This window comes from Protopterus annectens, chromosome 15.part0 (genome assembly GCF_019279795.1).
Source record: "Protopterus annectens isolate FY-2018-M chromosome 15.part0, PAN1.0, whole genome shotgun sequence".
NCBI lineage: Eukaryota > Metazoa > Chordata > Ceratodontiformes > Protopteridae > Protopterus > Protopterus annectens.
The window spans coordinates 734,589,134-734,607,007 of record NC_056749.1 but is presented as its reverse complement, the minus strand read 5'-3'; the positions used below and the strand labels follow the sequence as shown (position 1 = coordinate 734,607,007).

Here is a 17,874-nt window from a genome sequence, read left to right as displayed (position 1 = left end):
CAATGAGCCATTATTCTATAATTATTATTGAATATTTATCTCTCAAGGTTTATGGGTTTCAGTATCATATATCAGAGCCAACGCATTTGACTTACTGAATATAGGAACAAATAAATCAGCAAGGAGATATTGAGTAAGTTTTGCAGAGTTATCCATATTTTGTTTGTTTGCTTGTTTATTCATTATTTACTTATTTATTTTCAGGGATTCATCAAATCTGTGCAGCATCGAGTTAAGGGACATAGTAAAAGGAACCTGCTAATGCGATGCGGTATTTTGCAATTAATAGACATGTTAGGCGCAATGAGGAAGGACTTCATTATCTGCTTATTTGCATGTCTGTTAATCACAGTTAATGACAGTCAAGTGTAGATCAGCAGTTCCTGTTGTAATTAACTGCACCGGCTGCATTGTGTTTGCACAGGCATCCATCCCTTCTCAGTCACCCTCCCATATACATAATTACACATTCAAACAAAAACACACACATTATTTAAGCAGCTGCAATCAAAATGTCTTGGCTGGCGGCTTAAATAAGAATCAGTCATTGTTTGTATGTTAGTAACAGATGAAAAGACCTAGTATATCTCTTTGCTACAATTTTGGAGAGGTATTTTACACAATTAGTGAACACTTATTCTGTGGGTACATCACAGCTCTGCTTAGCTTGCAGACCTTTTTTTAAGAATCAGGGACAGTCAGTGACTAGGGACTGTTATAGCTACAGTATAGGTGCTTTAAACAGCAAGTATCTAATCTACAACATAGCTCTTTGCATACCCTTTTTTTTCTTTTCCTGCCTCTGGCACAACTTATTTTTGTTTGGGTCCCCAAGTTCTCACTGGGTGGGACACCAAATGGGAGTATTGTTCAGGGTACTAACTTACCTTGCTACAGTTGTGTCTCCCTGAATAATCACTATAAATTCCCTTCCATGGCATCATGCTGCAGAATTTACTAAGATATGTGAACTACAGAGTTTAACACTTCTAGAGACGGCTAATAATTAACTGGATTGGAGACCCACCAAACCACATTTCTTTCTGTTCTCCGATTCTTTTTTTTTTTTTTCAATGGTTATATAATCATCTTTCACAGATTGCTGATGCCGTATGCATGCAAATCTGTCCTTGGTGTTCACCTCTGGTATAACAACAGAATTTTTGTCTGTCACCTTAGCAGTATAATTCAGGAAAAGACTCAGTCACATTAAATGGAGGCAGATGCATTCCACTGTTTCATGGTTTTGCTAGAGTACTTTGGGAATTGAATGCTTTCGTTTGCATAAATCACTCAGAAACATTAACACAGTGTTTTCATAAACTGCATTTTTGCTGAATCTTCCTGTTTATTCGACAGTCAGTTTTACATGCAGAATACACAATCAGCATATGTCACAGTAAAAATACCTCAAGCAGGTACTGAATATGTCTTTATATATCAAATATTGTGAGTATGTATCATTCCCCTATACCTATCACAAAACTCATTTGCTCTCACTTCTGTCCTTCGTTTGCCAGTTTTGTTCACACCAGTCTTTCAAAGAAACTACAAACCATCATCATTGTATATCTCCAGCTATCACAGAAGACCAAGTCCTAAAAATACTATCAAAAGCTAACAATACTGCATCAGTGAGGCTTGACAATATCCCAGGATGCATCTTAATAGCATGAAACAAGATTTAGCCACACCCCTACCAACACTGTTCTCTCTCAGCCTTCATATAGGTTTTGTACTAAGTGAATGGAGAACAGCTATGGTCAATCCCCTGCATAAGGGAGGACCTTCCACAGACCCAGGCAATTACAGACTTGTCATGTAATTAATCAGTCAGGACATAGGGAATGTCCATACACTGAACCTATCTCAGTTTGGATTCATCAAAGGCAGTTCATGCTTATTTAATCTAGTGGATTTTGTTGAAATGTTCTCCAAAGAAATGGATGTAGGCAAAATGGTACACACCACATACCTCAATCTGGCCAAAGCTTTTAACACACTTCCCCACTAAGCCATAGTAGAAAAGCTAAATAAATAAATCCCTATCTCACCTGCTGGATTGCCACTTGGCTCAGAGATAGGGGAAGGCACTCCACAAAGAGACCAGTCCACAATGGAGTCCCCCAGGGTTCTCTGCTGGAACCTTTCCTGTTTGGCATTTACTTTTCTGAAGTAAAAGCCAATACTAAATTACTCTGCCTGACTAACTTTGCAAATGACTGCAAGGTGGGAGCACTCATTAAATACCCAAATGACTTAGCCATCCTGCAAGAAGGTTTGTCTGAAATAAATAACTGGTGCCAAAATCATAGACTGAAGCTAACTGCCAAAAAATGCATTATTGTATCCTTTGGGAAGTCATCTACTCCAGAGAACTATCACGTTAACAATATGCCCCTAAGTGTTAACCCAGTTGTTCAGGACTTGGAAACATATTTGAACAGTGACCTAACTTTTGGCCAACATGTGTCCATTGTTGTAAGAAAGTCCTTCTATATTGTACAGCTTGTAAAAAGAGGGATTGTGTCTAGATCTAAGAATGCCATTGTCCCCTTTATTCAACCCTCATTAAGCCATTCATTGAATATATTGCCCCCTTTGGCATTTATCTCTCCAGACACATGCAACAACTGGTACGCCCACAGAGATACCTTACTAAAAGGATACAAGGCCTAAACAGCACATCTTACATGGACTGATTCAAAGCCCTGTCACTATACTTCGCATCCTACCGACTGCTAAGAGGGATCTGTGTCTGGCATACAAAGCATCCTCCAACCCAGTATTGATGGATTTACTGCACAACAGCAAGTCAAATGGCATCATAAATACTTAGTCTATGGAGTTAAGCCTCTTCTGCAACATCAACCGAATGATTCGGAGGGACAGATACATCTCTTTATGGATACCGATGCTCTGGAACAGACTTCTTATCCACATAAAACAAAGTTCATCCCTGTCCATATTCAAGCTCAACTTGGAACGATGGATAGGAAACATAAAAATTACCACAGGACTGACCCCTGTACTACTGATGTACAGAAGCAGCTCCTAAATGCTTCATGCCATGCATGGATTCTCTCAAATTGGGATCACTACTAAATCCCGAATACTAACAATACCGAAGACCGGAATCCCAAGACCAGATACCCGAAAGACGAGAAGACTGGAAGACCAGAAGTGCAAAATTTAAAATCTCAAACACTACACTAAACATACACCACACACAATCAACCAAAACACAAACACACAAACCTACACTACATAAAAGCAGGGGGGCAAGCCTCCCTGCACCCATCATGTGGGGGCTGCGCCCCACCCCCACCCCCTACTTAAATATTCTCACTCCAAGGTCGCACTATACAGACAAACACATGAAAACACCACCACACAGCTACATTCCCCTCACACGCACACATCACAGTCACAACACACACTTACACACACACACACACACTAAAGCCCCTAACCAACACAATCAAACATAGATACTTACCTGACCTTCCACCTATCCATTCACAAACCGCACACCAGAAGCGCTACTTCAACATCTCCCTACTTCGCGATTTTGAAATTCGTGCTTCTGGTCTTTCGGTCTTCTCGTCTTTCGGGTATCTGGTCTCAGGGTTCCGGTCTTCGATATTATAAGTATTCGGGATTTAGTAGTGATCCCCTCAAATTATCTGTGGTATGATCACCATTATTTTCAGTGGTGATGATATAATTATCAACCAAGGGATGGGTAAGACCAGTCTGTAACCAAATGGGATGACGGGCAAGACCAGTCTCTAACCAAATGGGATGATGGGTAAGACCAGTCTGTAACCAAATGGGATGATGGGCAAGACCAGTCTCTAACCAAATGGGATGATGGGTAAGACCAGTCTCTAACCAAATGGGGTGATGGGCAAGACCAGTCTCTAACCAAATGGGATGATGGGTAAGACCAGTCTATAACCAAATGGGATGATGGGCAAGACCAGTCTCTAACCAAATGGGATGATGGGTAAGACCAATCTCTAACCAAATGGGATGGGTTAATTCAAGCACAAAAAGGGAAAGTGACTAGGCTTAAAATCTGCCACAAGGGCAGCTAGCCTAGTACTTACCTATGAGTCTGTGTAACAGAAAGTCCTTCTTCTCCTTCTTTTGAGAAGTTTTTAGGTTGCATTACATAATTTGTGAAGGAGGTATTCTTTTAGGTAGTGCATAATAGTCTATGTTTAGTACATGCTAATGCTGGAACTGGCACGTTTTGCACTTCATCTGTAAGCATTTTGTAATGGGTGTTTCTGATATTCATTTTATTTACTCAACCCTTTCCACTTGTCCCTGTGCATATACGTCATGGTGACATTTCTGCCAAACCTATGCCAGTAAATTTTGATTTAGTTTAACATTCAGGTGGAAAATGACTAAACATATTATGAAAGCTAGGAATGCATATCAAATCATTAGCCCTATTTTGTCTGTCCTTAAAGGATTATAATAAAATATGCGTGGTGAGTATATACCACCACCTTTGCATCCATGCTGGTTTGAGAAGTTTATGCATGATTGTTATGTAAGCCCCAATAAATGCAGATGGGACAGCTGAAAGCTAGTTTGAACAGTATATTTTTAACACAGAGTAACTGTTGATTTAAATAGCTGTAACTGTGACTTTTTTCTAATAACTGTTATCAGTTTTGACTTTTGCTTTTTCTGGCACAGTATGTTTGAGTATCATGTTACCAAACAGCGATGTACAAAGATTTGTGCAAAAATTGGGAAAAAATATCACTGTTTTACACTGTCATGGCTTTTGCATCTGTTGTACAATTTGTATGAAAACTAACCTGTTATGCCATATGAATGGCTGGAGCGGTATGGAGGCTGCAAGTAAATGTACGTAACAGTTCCAATAAAACACAACTTTCAAAGAATAGTGGGACAGAATATACACCAAATGACACATGGGAATGTACTAAGCAGTTCAGTAGTTATATGCATTATTGGAGCAGAGGGGAGGAGATGGGCATTCAGTACCTATGGTGAACTGTAATTTAAACTGTACTTATTTATATAATGGGTTTCATATCAATCCAGCGAATAAACCAAAATCCGTTTGTGAAAATAGCCTACAATGGACATTGAAGCATTTTTTTTTTTTTGCAGGGGCAAGGCCCCTACACTCCCCCCCCCCCATGAAAGCAGACACCCCACACACCCACAGAACTATATATACAAACTCTGAGGTAACACAACAGTGGAGAGAAAGGCAATCTCCACTTTCATTGAAGGCGGTTTCATCGACTGGCTTCAGTTTCTTTGCGTTCACTGAAATTGCCTTTGATGGAGTGACATATTCCCAGTATAAGGATATGAAGTATTTGTCTACCTGGCCCTTGCATGTCACTATTAATATGTTTATCAGATTGATAATTTATTATTTCTTAAAGAACACCTTTTCTAGGCACAACTAAAGATGGTGACAGGAGTACGATCGCTGAAGGGATCCACTCTGCTTACTAATCTGTCACTTAATTGACATATGACCAATCACAGTGATAAAATCTAAACGTTCAGTCTTCAAATATGGCACATCCCTCATAAATGCATGCATGTGTGCACTTATTTATTCACTCATTCATTTAATAATATTGTGAGATCAGTAAACATTTTGCAAAGAGCAATAAAATGAGTATTAAAGAAAGTAATTTATCAGCTCATGCTCACTGCTCTTAGGGTATATAGGATGGACTACTAAAACTTAATTAGTTACTAGAAACAACAACTAAGTATTTCCATGAATGTGCTAAATTTGATATTCGGTTTTGTTTTCAGCTGGGTACTCTCTGCATAAAGTTAGTGCAGTCAATTACCCCAATTTACTTCACCTCCCTCTCACTTGGCTCAAAGTTTTCTAAATTCTGTATGGTAACAGGGTATGTGATCACAGAGGGAAGAAATCAGACTCAAACTTCTTTGCAAGTCTTAACCCTGATAATTCATTGCTGTCCGTTGTTTTCCCTCTTAACCCTTATCAAGACTATTCAACAAGAATCAGTTCATCTGCAGAATTCTGTATCTGTTTGGTATACAGGATATGCAAAACACATATAAAATGTAAATTAAAACCTATTAATTGAGGTTTTCAATTTCTAGAAAATGTGTCTGCAATTTGTTTAATAGGAAAGGACTTTTATTAGCAACATTTTCAAGCAGGAGGTAATTCATAAAACTGAGTACAAGTTCCAGTTTGTCATACATAACTATTTTCAAATATAAGGCAATTTTATGATCTTAATTTATTACTCTAATTAATTTATGAAAGCTATTTTCAAGGTAAATGTATACCCTGGTTTAGTGTTCCTCTTCCTGCTATTTGACAACAAGTTGTGCCGCTTAACTTGCCAAAATATTATTTTTGAAATTATTCAAGCTAAGTGGGAGTGATAATTCATTCACTCTCACTAGTGTTCTTATTGGAATGTCTTTCTGTATCTACATACAGATATACTTGCTTCTCTGCAAGTGTACAAACTGAAGTGCCTAAAATTGTCCGAAATGGGTGCCCACACCCTTGTATAATTGGAAAGCTTATGTTTTTTAAATGTGTTCCTGTGAATCATAAAGTACATCATTCCTGTATGCTAGATTGGACTGGTTTTACAGCATCTTTCAGAGAAAAGCTACATTCACGTCCCGTTTAGAGTGTACATGTATATGAGTGTACCTGTTTGTGTGTTTGTCTGTATGCATGTGTTTCCTTGTGTGTGCATGCATGCGTGTGTGTAAGGGAAGGCACCTTGGTACTATTAAGACCATGTCTAGGACACCCTGCTTTCCATACCTGAAATGACCCAATTGTACCTCATACTGCATCTTGCAATGTGATTTGCTTTCAGTTACCATCCCTTATTTTGCTATCACTCAGGTCCAATAGCTAATGTCACTCTCACTCAGTATGATTGTTTTGTTGTCATCATGGCTGAAATTACATTTTAGTCCGTCATGTTTAAACTTTTTTGTTTGTTTGATTCAACAACATGAAAAAGAAATGACTTGTAAAGGCGGAGCGTAACTAGTAATGTCTACAGAGCTTTTTACTGGTATCACTTGTATCTAGAACAAGCACCACAGTACATTTTGTTTTGGGAAGTCAAGCCGTGAAGTGCCTTCAGAGGCAGTGTGGAATTTCCTAAGCATCTCTTATCCTAGCATTTGTTCTGCTTGCAAATTTAAACCTTGGTACGGGACCCGTTTTAAGTCTATAACCACACTTTCAGCAGTTGGATTGGGACACACTTGCACAGCTTCTGGGGACAGTTTAGGTGGTTAATGTTCCAAGCTCTACTACCTGTCTGTGTGTGTTATGCAGCAAGAATCTCAATCAGCTGCCTGGTCTTTGAGTTGAGGCTACCAGAAAAAAAATCCTTTATCTGATGATATTAAGAAGAAAATGAAGTCACTTATGGCTCACAGCTTCCTCCCCATGAAACATTTATGAAGAATTATTTCATTATACATAGCATTAAGATACAACTTTAAAACTTTTACTTTCAAATATTACTAAGTAAAATGCAACAACATGAGCCCTGAAGCCTGCTTCCATTCTGTGGCCCATCAGTGGTGTCTCAGTCTGTCCTTCCAGAACAATAAATTCCATTAATTCCATGCATCTCAGTATCTGACGGAAATCTGTGCATTGCATTTTTTTTACCCTAAATAGAGCCAGCATTTCTAGTACAGGAGTAAATTATTAACTCTAAAAGCAAGAGTCATGCACACTTCTTAACATATGCAGAGTGATACAGCTCAGGGCTCTTTGCTCACCCTGGTCTGCTTCTGTGATCACAAAAACTTTTTGTTTATAGACGTGACTGGCAGACTTCAGCCTTTTCTGGCACAGGGTATGGCAGTGTCTTGTGGTGTACTTGACTAGCTCCCTGATGGACACTGGGACCTGATGTCATGTAGAATAAAGAGGAAGAGTAGAAGGGTACTACTGTGACAGAGGTCCTTAGCACGAGCAGTGGCACATGATCAGTTATTTTAAACTGTAAGTATGTTCAACTTTGACCTGATGATGTACCCCACCCTGTTCCAGCCATACCTCTCAATCTTGTAGCACAAGAAATCTGGACAAAGCCAAAATGGTGGTGGGACAATGGCCCAAAAATAAGAACAGATTTTAAATACTGCTCTTATAAATTTAGACAGGTACTAGAATAATAGGATTTGGGTCAGCATGCCTTTTTCTGAAAGATATGAAGTCTGACACTCAAATATATGTCATTATGTAGAGACTTCAGTCCTCAGTGATTTGCCAGAAAACCACAAATTCTATAAGGAACAGACCAAAAATATGAGGCAAAAATATGAACATCCAGCAAAAATCTGGGCAAATGAGAACTATGATTTTTGTTAGCCCCACCCATTCAACTATTCCCTGCAGCTCTACCTTACTTTAAAATAACCAGGCATTCCAAGACACAGGACTTTGGAGAGAAATGGACAAATACTTATTATCAATTATCATAATATAGGCATATATACAGTACTTCAATTGACAGAAAGGAAGTTACCTAAAGGGGGGTGTGCAACCTTTGACATTGTCTGAATGTTCTGTATGTTTGTATCACTTACGGGGATAACTAGTGCTAGGCAGCCCCTGTCATTCTTCTGGATTATGATTTATAATAACTTTAACTGTAAACATATTACATAAATGTGGAACTTTTCAACCCAGGCTTCCACTGGGGTAGTATCCCAGTTGGACATCCCCAGTCCCGATAAAGAAATGTCAAATAAATGAAAATAAAATAAATAAATGTGATAGTGATATATCATATGTATGGTATTAAAAATGCAGAAAAGTCACGGGATGGGTATAAGCTTATTTACATCCATTCTTAGAAAGAGGAAGACGGAAAGGGCATTCAGTGTATTTGGTGGGCCACAGTGCAAGGATAATATGGCAGTTGATGGAAATGAAGAACCCTTGACGGTCCCAAATATTAACTACAATGGAAGGACAGGGGATCATGAAATTTCAGCATAAAAAGTACCCTCTGTAGAACAGTTACCCAGAGTCTTGTACAGAATTCTAACACTATCAGTGCTCATGTATATTGAAAAATGTTTTAGTGTCTCAGAGATGTGATGCTCTCCTACTTTACAAAGTCTGTAGTAAACTATAGTCCTGGGGAATAATGTTATGTCTTACTTACATCCATCACAACCCAGGTAAATGTGATGCATCACATCAGTCTCCCTAAAATGGCCTAAATCAAATGGGATCTAGGACAGCAATGAGGAACTTATCTTAACCAGTGCGACATAATATACTGGTAAATTACTGAGCTGTCCCAGATGAGGAGTATACCCCCAGGGTGAATCTGTGAACACCCATCCAGTCATCACAAGTCATTTTACAGGTGGATATCCTATTATGTTGTTTGACACACTAGGGTAGAGTATTCTCCAGGTAAAGGATACATTGGGTCAGAAGGTCATGTTATTGTTACAATAAAGAGGTCTCAGAGGACAGGGTCTTTGAAATTGTGAAATGTATGAAAGGCATAGATCACCACAAAGAATTATGATTTCCTTATATCTAGAAGATACAGCTTTAGCAATTATCATAGTAAGGTAGATTAATTTCATAAATATGATTGATATATGGTAGAGGATATTTCCTTATGAGTGAATGTGGCAAAATCTCTGATGACTGTGTCAGTTTTAAGGGAGTGTCATTTATGTGATATGCACTTGAGTGATGTTTCCCAAATGAAACTATGTTGCATTTTTGCACTGAGCTTGAAACTGTGTGTGAAGCTGCCAGCCCAGCTAGCTAGAATTCTGTAAATAATTTTCTGTGATTGTAAATATTAATATGATCCATAGGCTTGTCTTACAAATGTAATTAAACTGTATGTTACATGCTGAGATTCAAAAATGTAACCACAGTGCACCCTGCTGGAGAAGAGTAGAAATGTATATGGATTATGTGCCTATGCAAATGTATGTTTTCATGGTAGAAGTTGGAACATACAGAATTAACCTGTAAAACTCTAAGAAAATAAGTTGACAAAGAGTTTTATGACTGTGTTTTCCATAGCAAAGAGACAGAATGTCTGCAGCTAGAAATTCTTTCTATTGTCTGGAAACAGAAATAATTAAAGGTTTCAAGGGTAAAATTATTTAACTGGTTTTACAACTTCTAGTTCCAGGCAACTTCTTAGGAATAAGTATTTTTGACACAGAGGTGTTCATTTGAAAGTTTCTGTTAGCCTGGGATCTAAAGGCAGAAGTGACAAGAATTATGTAATCTGAGATAACCCAGCAGCAATGTTTGATAGTAGTTTAATAACTATCTCAGAGAGTGAGTCTGTGTATTTTGTGTCTTGTCTTGGATCTAGAAACATCCTCTCACCAGCACTTCTGCTTTGCTAATAGTAAGTACTAGATTACAATGATTTCTCTTAGACATAGAAATATAGCAAGATTAGTTTAGATGTTTTCTGTAATTATGTGAGCCTGTCCTGCAATGTTGTTTTAAAATATTTCCTGTGATTCTGAACTTTGTTGTCACTTTGTTGAGTTATTGAGTATTGTCTTGTGCTTTTATTATTTATTATTAATTGTGGCTGGTTTGTTTAGAAATATTTAAGCTCTTAGAGCACTTGCATATGTATTTGTTAACACTGTTTAGGCCACTCCTAAATAACCTTAGTCTTGGACACACTTACCATTTGAATAATAATAACATTACACAGTGGAATTGGTCACTCTTTGGGAAGGGCCTTAAAGTATATGATAAAGGGTGGTTGGTGGCAGCTGGTACTACCTTATAGTCAGGGCAGAAGGAGGCATAGCTAGTGAACCTGTGCCAGCCTTCCCCAGGAGTGTGTGTGTTTGTATATAAATCAAATATCAAATATCAGTGTGTGTGTGTGTGTGTGTGTGTGTGTGTGTGTGTGTGTGTGTGTGTGTGTGTGTCAGCTACTTGGCCAGGGACACAAAGCACTGGTTAAACAGAGAAGGTGCTGGAGGTTTTGGGTTGACCACTCAGCTGAGATCTTAACCCTATAGCGTGCTAGTGGGGAGGCTTATTGGGGATCTGGAGAAAGAAGGAGAAACCAGCCCCAGACTGAGTGTGATCTTTGTGTGCTCTTAAGGGAAATTGTACTTTACTGTGTGTGTACTTGTCATCCTCCCAATGTGCACGTCCCTCACTGGTGTTACTGGTGAGGATTGAGGCTCCTCGATTACTGGGCCAGTGCAGGGGTGTCACACCATCGTCAGTACACCAGATGTTGTCACTGTCACATTCTTCCTGTAAGATATGAATGTCCACTGAAAAATTAATTACACCTAGTTTGCAGTCAAAAGCAGATGCGGTTAATTAGTGATCTATGACATACATCTTCACATCAGAGAGGAAGAGGCCAATCACTATTACCTTTATGCTGAGTGAAAGAGATACCAACTCTGTGGAGTCCTGTGGGACATCACTAATGGCCTTATGTTTAATGAAGAAGTGCCACCAATATTCACTGTACTATATGTATTCTGTCGGTGAGACAACCGACTACCCAGCATAAGACACTGGAATTAATGTAAAGAGATACCAGCTCTGTGGAGTCCTGTGGGACACCACTAGTAGCCTTATGTTTAATGAAAAAGTACCACCAATATTCACTGTATGTATTCTGTCAGTGAGACAGCCGACTACCCAGCATAAGACACAGGGGTTAATGTAAAGAGATACCAGCTCTGTGGAGTCATGTGGGACACCACTAGTGGCCTTATCTTTAATGAAGACGTACCACCAACATTCGCTGTACGTATTCTGTCTGTCAGACAGCTAACTACCCAACACAAGACACAGGGGTTAAGGTAAAGAGATACCAGCTCTGTGGAGTCATGTGGGACACCACTAGTGGCCTTATGTTTAATGAAGAAGTATCACCAACATTTACTGTATGTATTCTGTCAGTCAGACAGCTAACTACCCAGCATAAGACACAGGGGGTTATTGTTGAGCTAGTTGATCTTATCAATAATACCAGCATTGAGAGCTGTATCAAAGACCTTTGCTAAGTCCAGATAGGTAGTGCTGTGAGACTGGCCCTTGTCTGCGACTTCAATAACTCTTTCAAAGAAACCAACTAGTCTGAGCAGTAAAGATATACCATTCAGGAAGACAAATTGATTAAGGTCTTAGAATTGTAGGCCACATATTACATTATCTCTAGCTACAACCATGACCCTTGAAATGATAATAACAAATGTTAAATATATAAATAAAAAATGTTGATGGCACTGATTGGTAGTTCACAACTGGTAAGTAGATGGAATAAATGTCAGCACTGCTTATACCTTCTAAGCAGAAGTTATTTACTGGGTTGTGTACATTTGTATCTGCTCTGTCTTATAGGCAGAGAACAAACAATAGCTCAGTAAATCACCAGATATAAGACACACAGGTTTTAAGTTCCAGATCCTGGATCGCATAGGCATGGGTGATCTTGAAGGAGACATCCCAAATATTCTGGAGAAACGTGAACTCGTGGCAATTAAAGCTGAACTCTTTTAGGAAGCCTGGACTAAACTACTACTGTTTAATTAAAAGTGCGCTGGAAATTAGAAAATTGCCACATTGTTTACATGACTAATTGTATTTTATTTTATTTTATTCTACAAATTGGTTTTAAATACCATTTAAAATCATTTGAAATTTAAGTGTATATTTTGTATCCATCATCATACATACATTTTTTCTTATTTTTATTGTTTTTCTGGTTCTTTTTTCCACTTTATTCAAAATGTGTAATAACAATACTAACTAATTATACAATTATATAGGCTTTTAGGGTTCTTGTAAACAGACCTGAAGAAGTCTAGAAGAATGAAAGCGATCTTTGTTAACAATAGGTTATTTAAATAGAAATAGATTTTTACATGCAAAATGTATATGTATATATTTATATATATTTTTTGATTGCCAAATGAACTAAGGTTGATATATTTCCAGCCATGTAGTATATTGTCTTGAATAAAATCACAGACTTAATAATCTACTTAATAGGTTCATAGGTTCATAGGTTCATACCAGGCTATCTGCCCTAGGGCATTTATAAGCCTAGCCAGAGTGTGTGTGGCTTTCACCACCCCTTAGGATGAGAATACTATACCCATTAGTTTGCTGTGCCTCTGTCCAGCAGTGATACAGAGATGATTCCCGGGGTAAACCTACGATCTCCCATCCACTCGTCAAGATTTCTCTGGAACAGAGTCAGTGAGGGGCTCTGCCTCACATGGACTGGGATTCTGTTCCATAGTGTAGGGAGTCTCTGGGTGATGAATCTGTCCCTCCAGCACGTCCTATTTATATCCGTGTTGAGGTTTAAGTCTCTTGCTCTCATAGCTCTGGTGGATTTGGATTTTTTGAGGTGGAGCATGTCCATTAATTCCGGGTTGGACATGGCCTTGTATGTCAGGCACAGATCACCTCTGAGCAGACGGTATGCGACTGAATAGAGCTGGAGTTTCTTCAGTCGGGCATCGTATGACATATGTTTGAGCCCCTTTATCCTTTTGGTGAGGAACTTTTGGGGTCTTTCCAACTGCTGCAGGTGTCGGGTAAGGTACATTCCGAATGGGGCGTTGTACTCAATCATTGGTCTGATAAGTGAAGAGTACAGGGGTACAATGACCTCTCCTGATCTGGATGTGAATCCCTTCATGATCAGGTGGGCAATGTAGAAGGTCTTCCTAACCACTTTGGCAATGTGAGTGTCAAAAGAGAGGTTACTGTCAACTTGGGTCCCCAGGTCCCTGATAACTTCTTCCGTGTTTAATGGATTACCACCTATGTGGTAATTAGGGGTTACCTTGTTTTTCCCCAAAGGGTATGACTATACATTTGTTGGCATTTAGCTTAAGGCCATGGCTCTGGCACCAGTTATCCATTTCTATGAGACCTCTCTGGAGGATGTCTGTGTCTGATGGACTGTCAATTATGGTGCCCAGTTTGCAGTCATCTGCAAATTTTGTCAGCCACAATCCCACTATGTTTGCCTGCACTTCAGAAAAATAAATGCAGAACAAGAGGGGGCCCAGGACTGAGCCCTGTGGGACACCACTCGTGACCGGCTTAGAGTCTGACATGGCACCAGCAACTCTAACCCTGTGTGTTCTGTCCTTGAGCCAGTTTGCAACCCATCTTGTGATATATGGGTTTACATCTAAGCTGGTGAGCTTTTCTATGATGCCCGAGTGGGGTATTGTGTCAAACGCTTTTGCTAGGTCAAGGTAGGCTGTGTGAACTGCCTTACCCTCATCAATGGCCTTAGTGACCGTTTCGAAAAAGTCGACCAAGTTCAAGAGGCAGGATCTGCCCTTGACAAAGCCAAATTGGGTAGGATCCAGTGTCTGTAGGTCCCCAATGTCTTTATTTATGAGTTCCATTATGATCCTCTCCATAGCTTTGCAGACAAGGCTCATCAAGCTTATGGGGTGGTAATTTCCAGGGTCCGTAGAAGCACCGCCTTTGTGGAGTGGGACCACAGTTGCCGTACGCCATTCTTTGGGTACGTATCCTGTAGTAAGGCTAAGATTAAACAGCAGCCTTATGTGTGGGTTTAGTTCCTCATTGAGTTCGTGTAGCACACAGCCGGGGACACCGTCCGGTCCCATTGATGCTGTGTTTTTTGCTTTAGAGAGAGCAGCTCTCACCTGGGCATCTGAGATGTTTGGAAGGCTAGACTCTGGTGGGATAGATATTTCTCCTTTTGGGGGGGAGTGTTCCCATTAGGGGTCGCCACAGCAGATCACCTGTTTCTATTTCTTCCTGTCCTCTGCATCTTGCTCTGTCACACCAAACACCTGCATGTCCTCTCTCACCACATCCATAAACCTTATCTTAGGCCTTCCTCTTTTCCTGTTACCTGGTAGCTTCATCCTTAGCATCTTTTTCCCAATATACTCAACATCCCTCCTCAGCACATGTCCAAACCAATGTAATCTTGCCTCTCTGGCTTTGTCTCCAAACCTTCCAACCTGGGCTGACCCCCTAATATACTTATTCCTAATCCTGTCCACCCTCGTCACACCCAGTGCAAATCTTAATATCTTTAACTCTGCCACATCCAGCTCAAAATCCTGTCTTTTTGTCAATGCCACTGTCTCCAACCCATATAACATAGCTGGTCTCACTACCCTCTTGTAGACCTTCCCTTTCACTCTTACAGGTACTCGTCTGTCACAAATCACTCCTGACAGTCTTCTCCACCCACTCCATCCTGCCTGTACTCTCTTCTTCACCTCTCTTCCACACTCACCGTTACTCTGAACTATTGACCCCAAGTATTTAAACTCATCCACCTTCGCCACCTCTACTCCTTGCATCATCACCATTCCTCTATCCTCCATCTCATTCACACACATATATTCTGTCTTAGTCCTGCTGACCTTCATTCCTCTTCTTTCTAGAGCATATCTCCATCTCTCCAGAGTCTCCTCCACCTGTTCCCTACTCTCACTACAGATCACAATGTCATCTGCAAACGTCATAGTCCACGGGGACTCCTGTCTGATCTCGTCTGTCAACCTGTCCATCACCATTGCAAATAAGAAAGGGCTCAGAGCTGATCCTTGATGTAACCCCACCTCCACCTTAAATGCATCTGTCACTCCCACTGCAGACCTCACCGCTGTCTCACTACACTCGTACATATCCTGTACCACTCTTACATACTTCTCTGACACTCCTGACTTCCTCATACAATACCACAACTTCTCTCTAGGCACCCTGTCATATGCTTTCTCCAAGTCTACAAAAACACAATGCAACTCCTTCTGACATTCTCTGTACTTCTCCATCAACACTCTCAGAGCAAAGATCGCATCTGTAGTGCTCTTTCCTGGCATGAAACCATACTGCTGATCACTAATCATCACGTCCCTTCTTAACCTTGTTTCCACTACTCTTTCCCATAACTTCATACTGTGACTGATCAATTTAATCCCTCTGTAGTTACTACAGCTCTGCACATCACCCTTATTCTTAAAAATCAGTAAAAAAAACACTTTTTCTCCATTCCTCAGGCATCCTCTCACTTTCCAAGATTTCATTAAACAATCTGGTTAAAAACTCCACTGCCATTTCACCTAAACACCTCTATGCTTCCACAGGTATGTCATCTGGGCCAACAGCCTTTCCATTCTTCATTCTCTTCATAGCTATCCTTATAATCTACTTAATAATTTGGTTAAATAAGAGGTACCACATCATTATAAATTTTATTTAAAGTACATAAGGGTTATATATTATTATGACAGCTACTAAGTAGGGCAGGACCACTTGAATGTCACACTGATGGGGGAAGGGATGTGAATTTAACATGTGTACCAGTAAAACTTTGTTTTACAGCACAATAAACCACTCCCATGCCTGATAAAAAGTGTATATATATTTAGAAAGCTTGTGAGGAAATAATTACTCTATTTTTGTTTTACTTGGATCGTTTGTCTATGTACTTAATAAAGGATTTTCGACTGGAAAGAGACTGTGCGTGCCTTGCTTGGATTATTTTTGAATACTTAGTAATGCTGTACAATTATATATTATCTATTATTAGTTTTTGTTTTGTTTTGTTTTGACTTAAGATGAGTTTACTTTCGCTACTTCTACTACGATTGTCTGATCTGATTAATATGCAGTGATTAACTAGAAATATATGGACTGAAAATCTTCCACATAGAGAAGTTTCTTACACTGTTTTGTTTTCAGATATAGGTCCTGCATTCATGATGCATTGTTCACAAAATGGGAGTGGAAAATGATCTTCTAGTGATGAATTGATCCACATATGAGATGCTCTAGGGAAATGTTTCATGTCTGCTTTATAAATACTACTTATTATTGAGCTATACCATGTCGATTCAAATGCATAGTTCTAGCCTGTTGTCTTGTTTTACACAGAACCACATTAAAGAAGACAACAAAAAAACGAGAAGAAAAGCTGCATGTTCATCCATTGTCACCAGCATTAGAAGAACCAGTCCTGGTCAAACAAAACACTAAGAGCACTTCCTTCAGTCATGAAAGTACCAGTAGGAAGAGCTTAGAAAATACTGTCTCCATATTATCATCACTATCTTGTAAATATCGAAAAAATGAAAAATCAGTATGTCACACAAATGGTGTTAATGTAAGTATTACATTAATTAATGACAACTTTTAAACTATTTATGAAAAAGGGTACCTGAAATATGTCCAGCAACATACTTTTTTGACCATTTTGGAAATGTTGCCAGTGAACTACATAAGGAGATTATTTCCCGTTTTAGAGTTAAGAAAAAATGTTCTTAACCAAGTGTGGATACACTTATCAATACTTACCTTATGCAAGATAAAGCCCCAGTAAAGTGACCTACATCTGGGTAAAAAAAAACGGAAGGTAAATTTATAACTAGTAGGTATCCTTTGTGTACTTATTAAACTGTGTATTAGCAAATACTTGATACATTTAACAGGTGCCTTTTATATATCTTATTTCAAACATAATGCAAAATTATAGTAATTTCCATTAGCACAGTCTTTTAACAAAAACAATGGTAACATATACCGCTGAAAATGTTGACATGGATGTGGTAAGGGTGTATGCATATGCATGCACACATTCAGGCAGAGGGCAAAGCTCTGCCTTTCAACTGCCACCAAACCTGTTGAGCATCTCAGATTTTGCCTCACATTTTTACTGTCTTTCATAAAATGCTCAATTTTCTGGTAACTCAGTGAGGCCTATAGTTAGGTAACAGTTGGTATAATGGTTAAGGTGTTTGTCTCACTGACACAAGGTGTGATGGTAGGAGGTA

At 39.3% G+C, this 17,874-nt stretch overlaps 1 protein-coding gene across 2 annotated transcripts in view; it reads left to right on the top strand.

Annotated features, from left to right (window-relative positions):
* The window catches only part of AFF2 (AF4/FMR2 family member 2), a 3,001,139-nt gene that overhangs the window by 2,622,419 nt on the left and 360,846 nt on the right, over positions 1 to 17,874 (top strand). For both annotated transcript variants that reach the window (XM_044057592.1, XM_044057591.1), the window contains exon 15: positions 16,979 to 17,207. In XM_044057592.1, the coding sequence (XP_043913527.1) occupies positions 16,979 to 17,207 (229 nt within the window). The remainder of the gene's footprint in view (positions 1 to 16,978; positions 17,208 to 17,874) is intronic.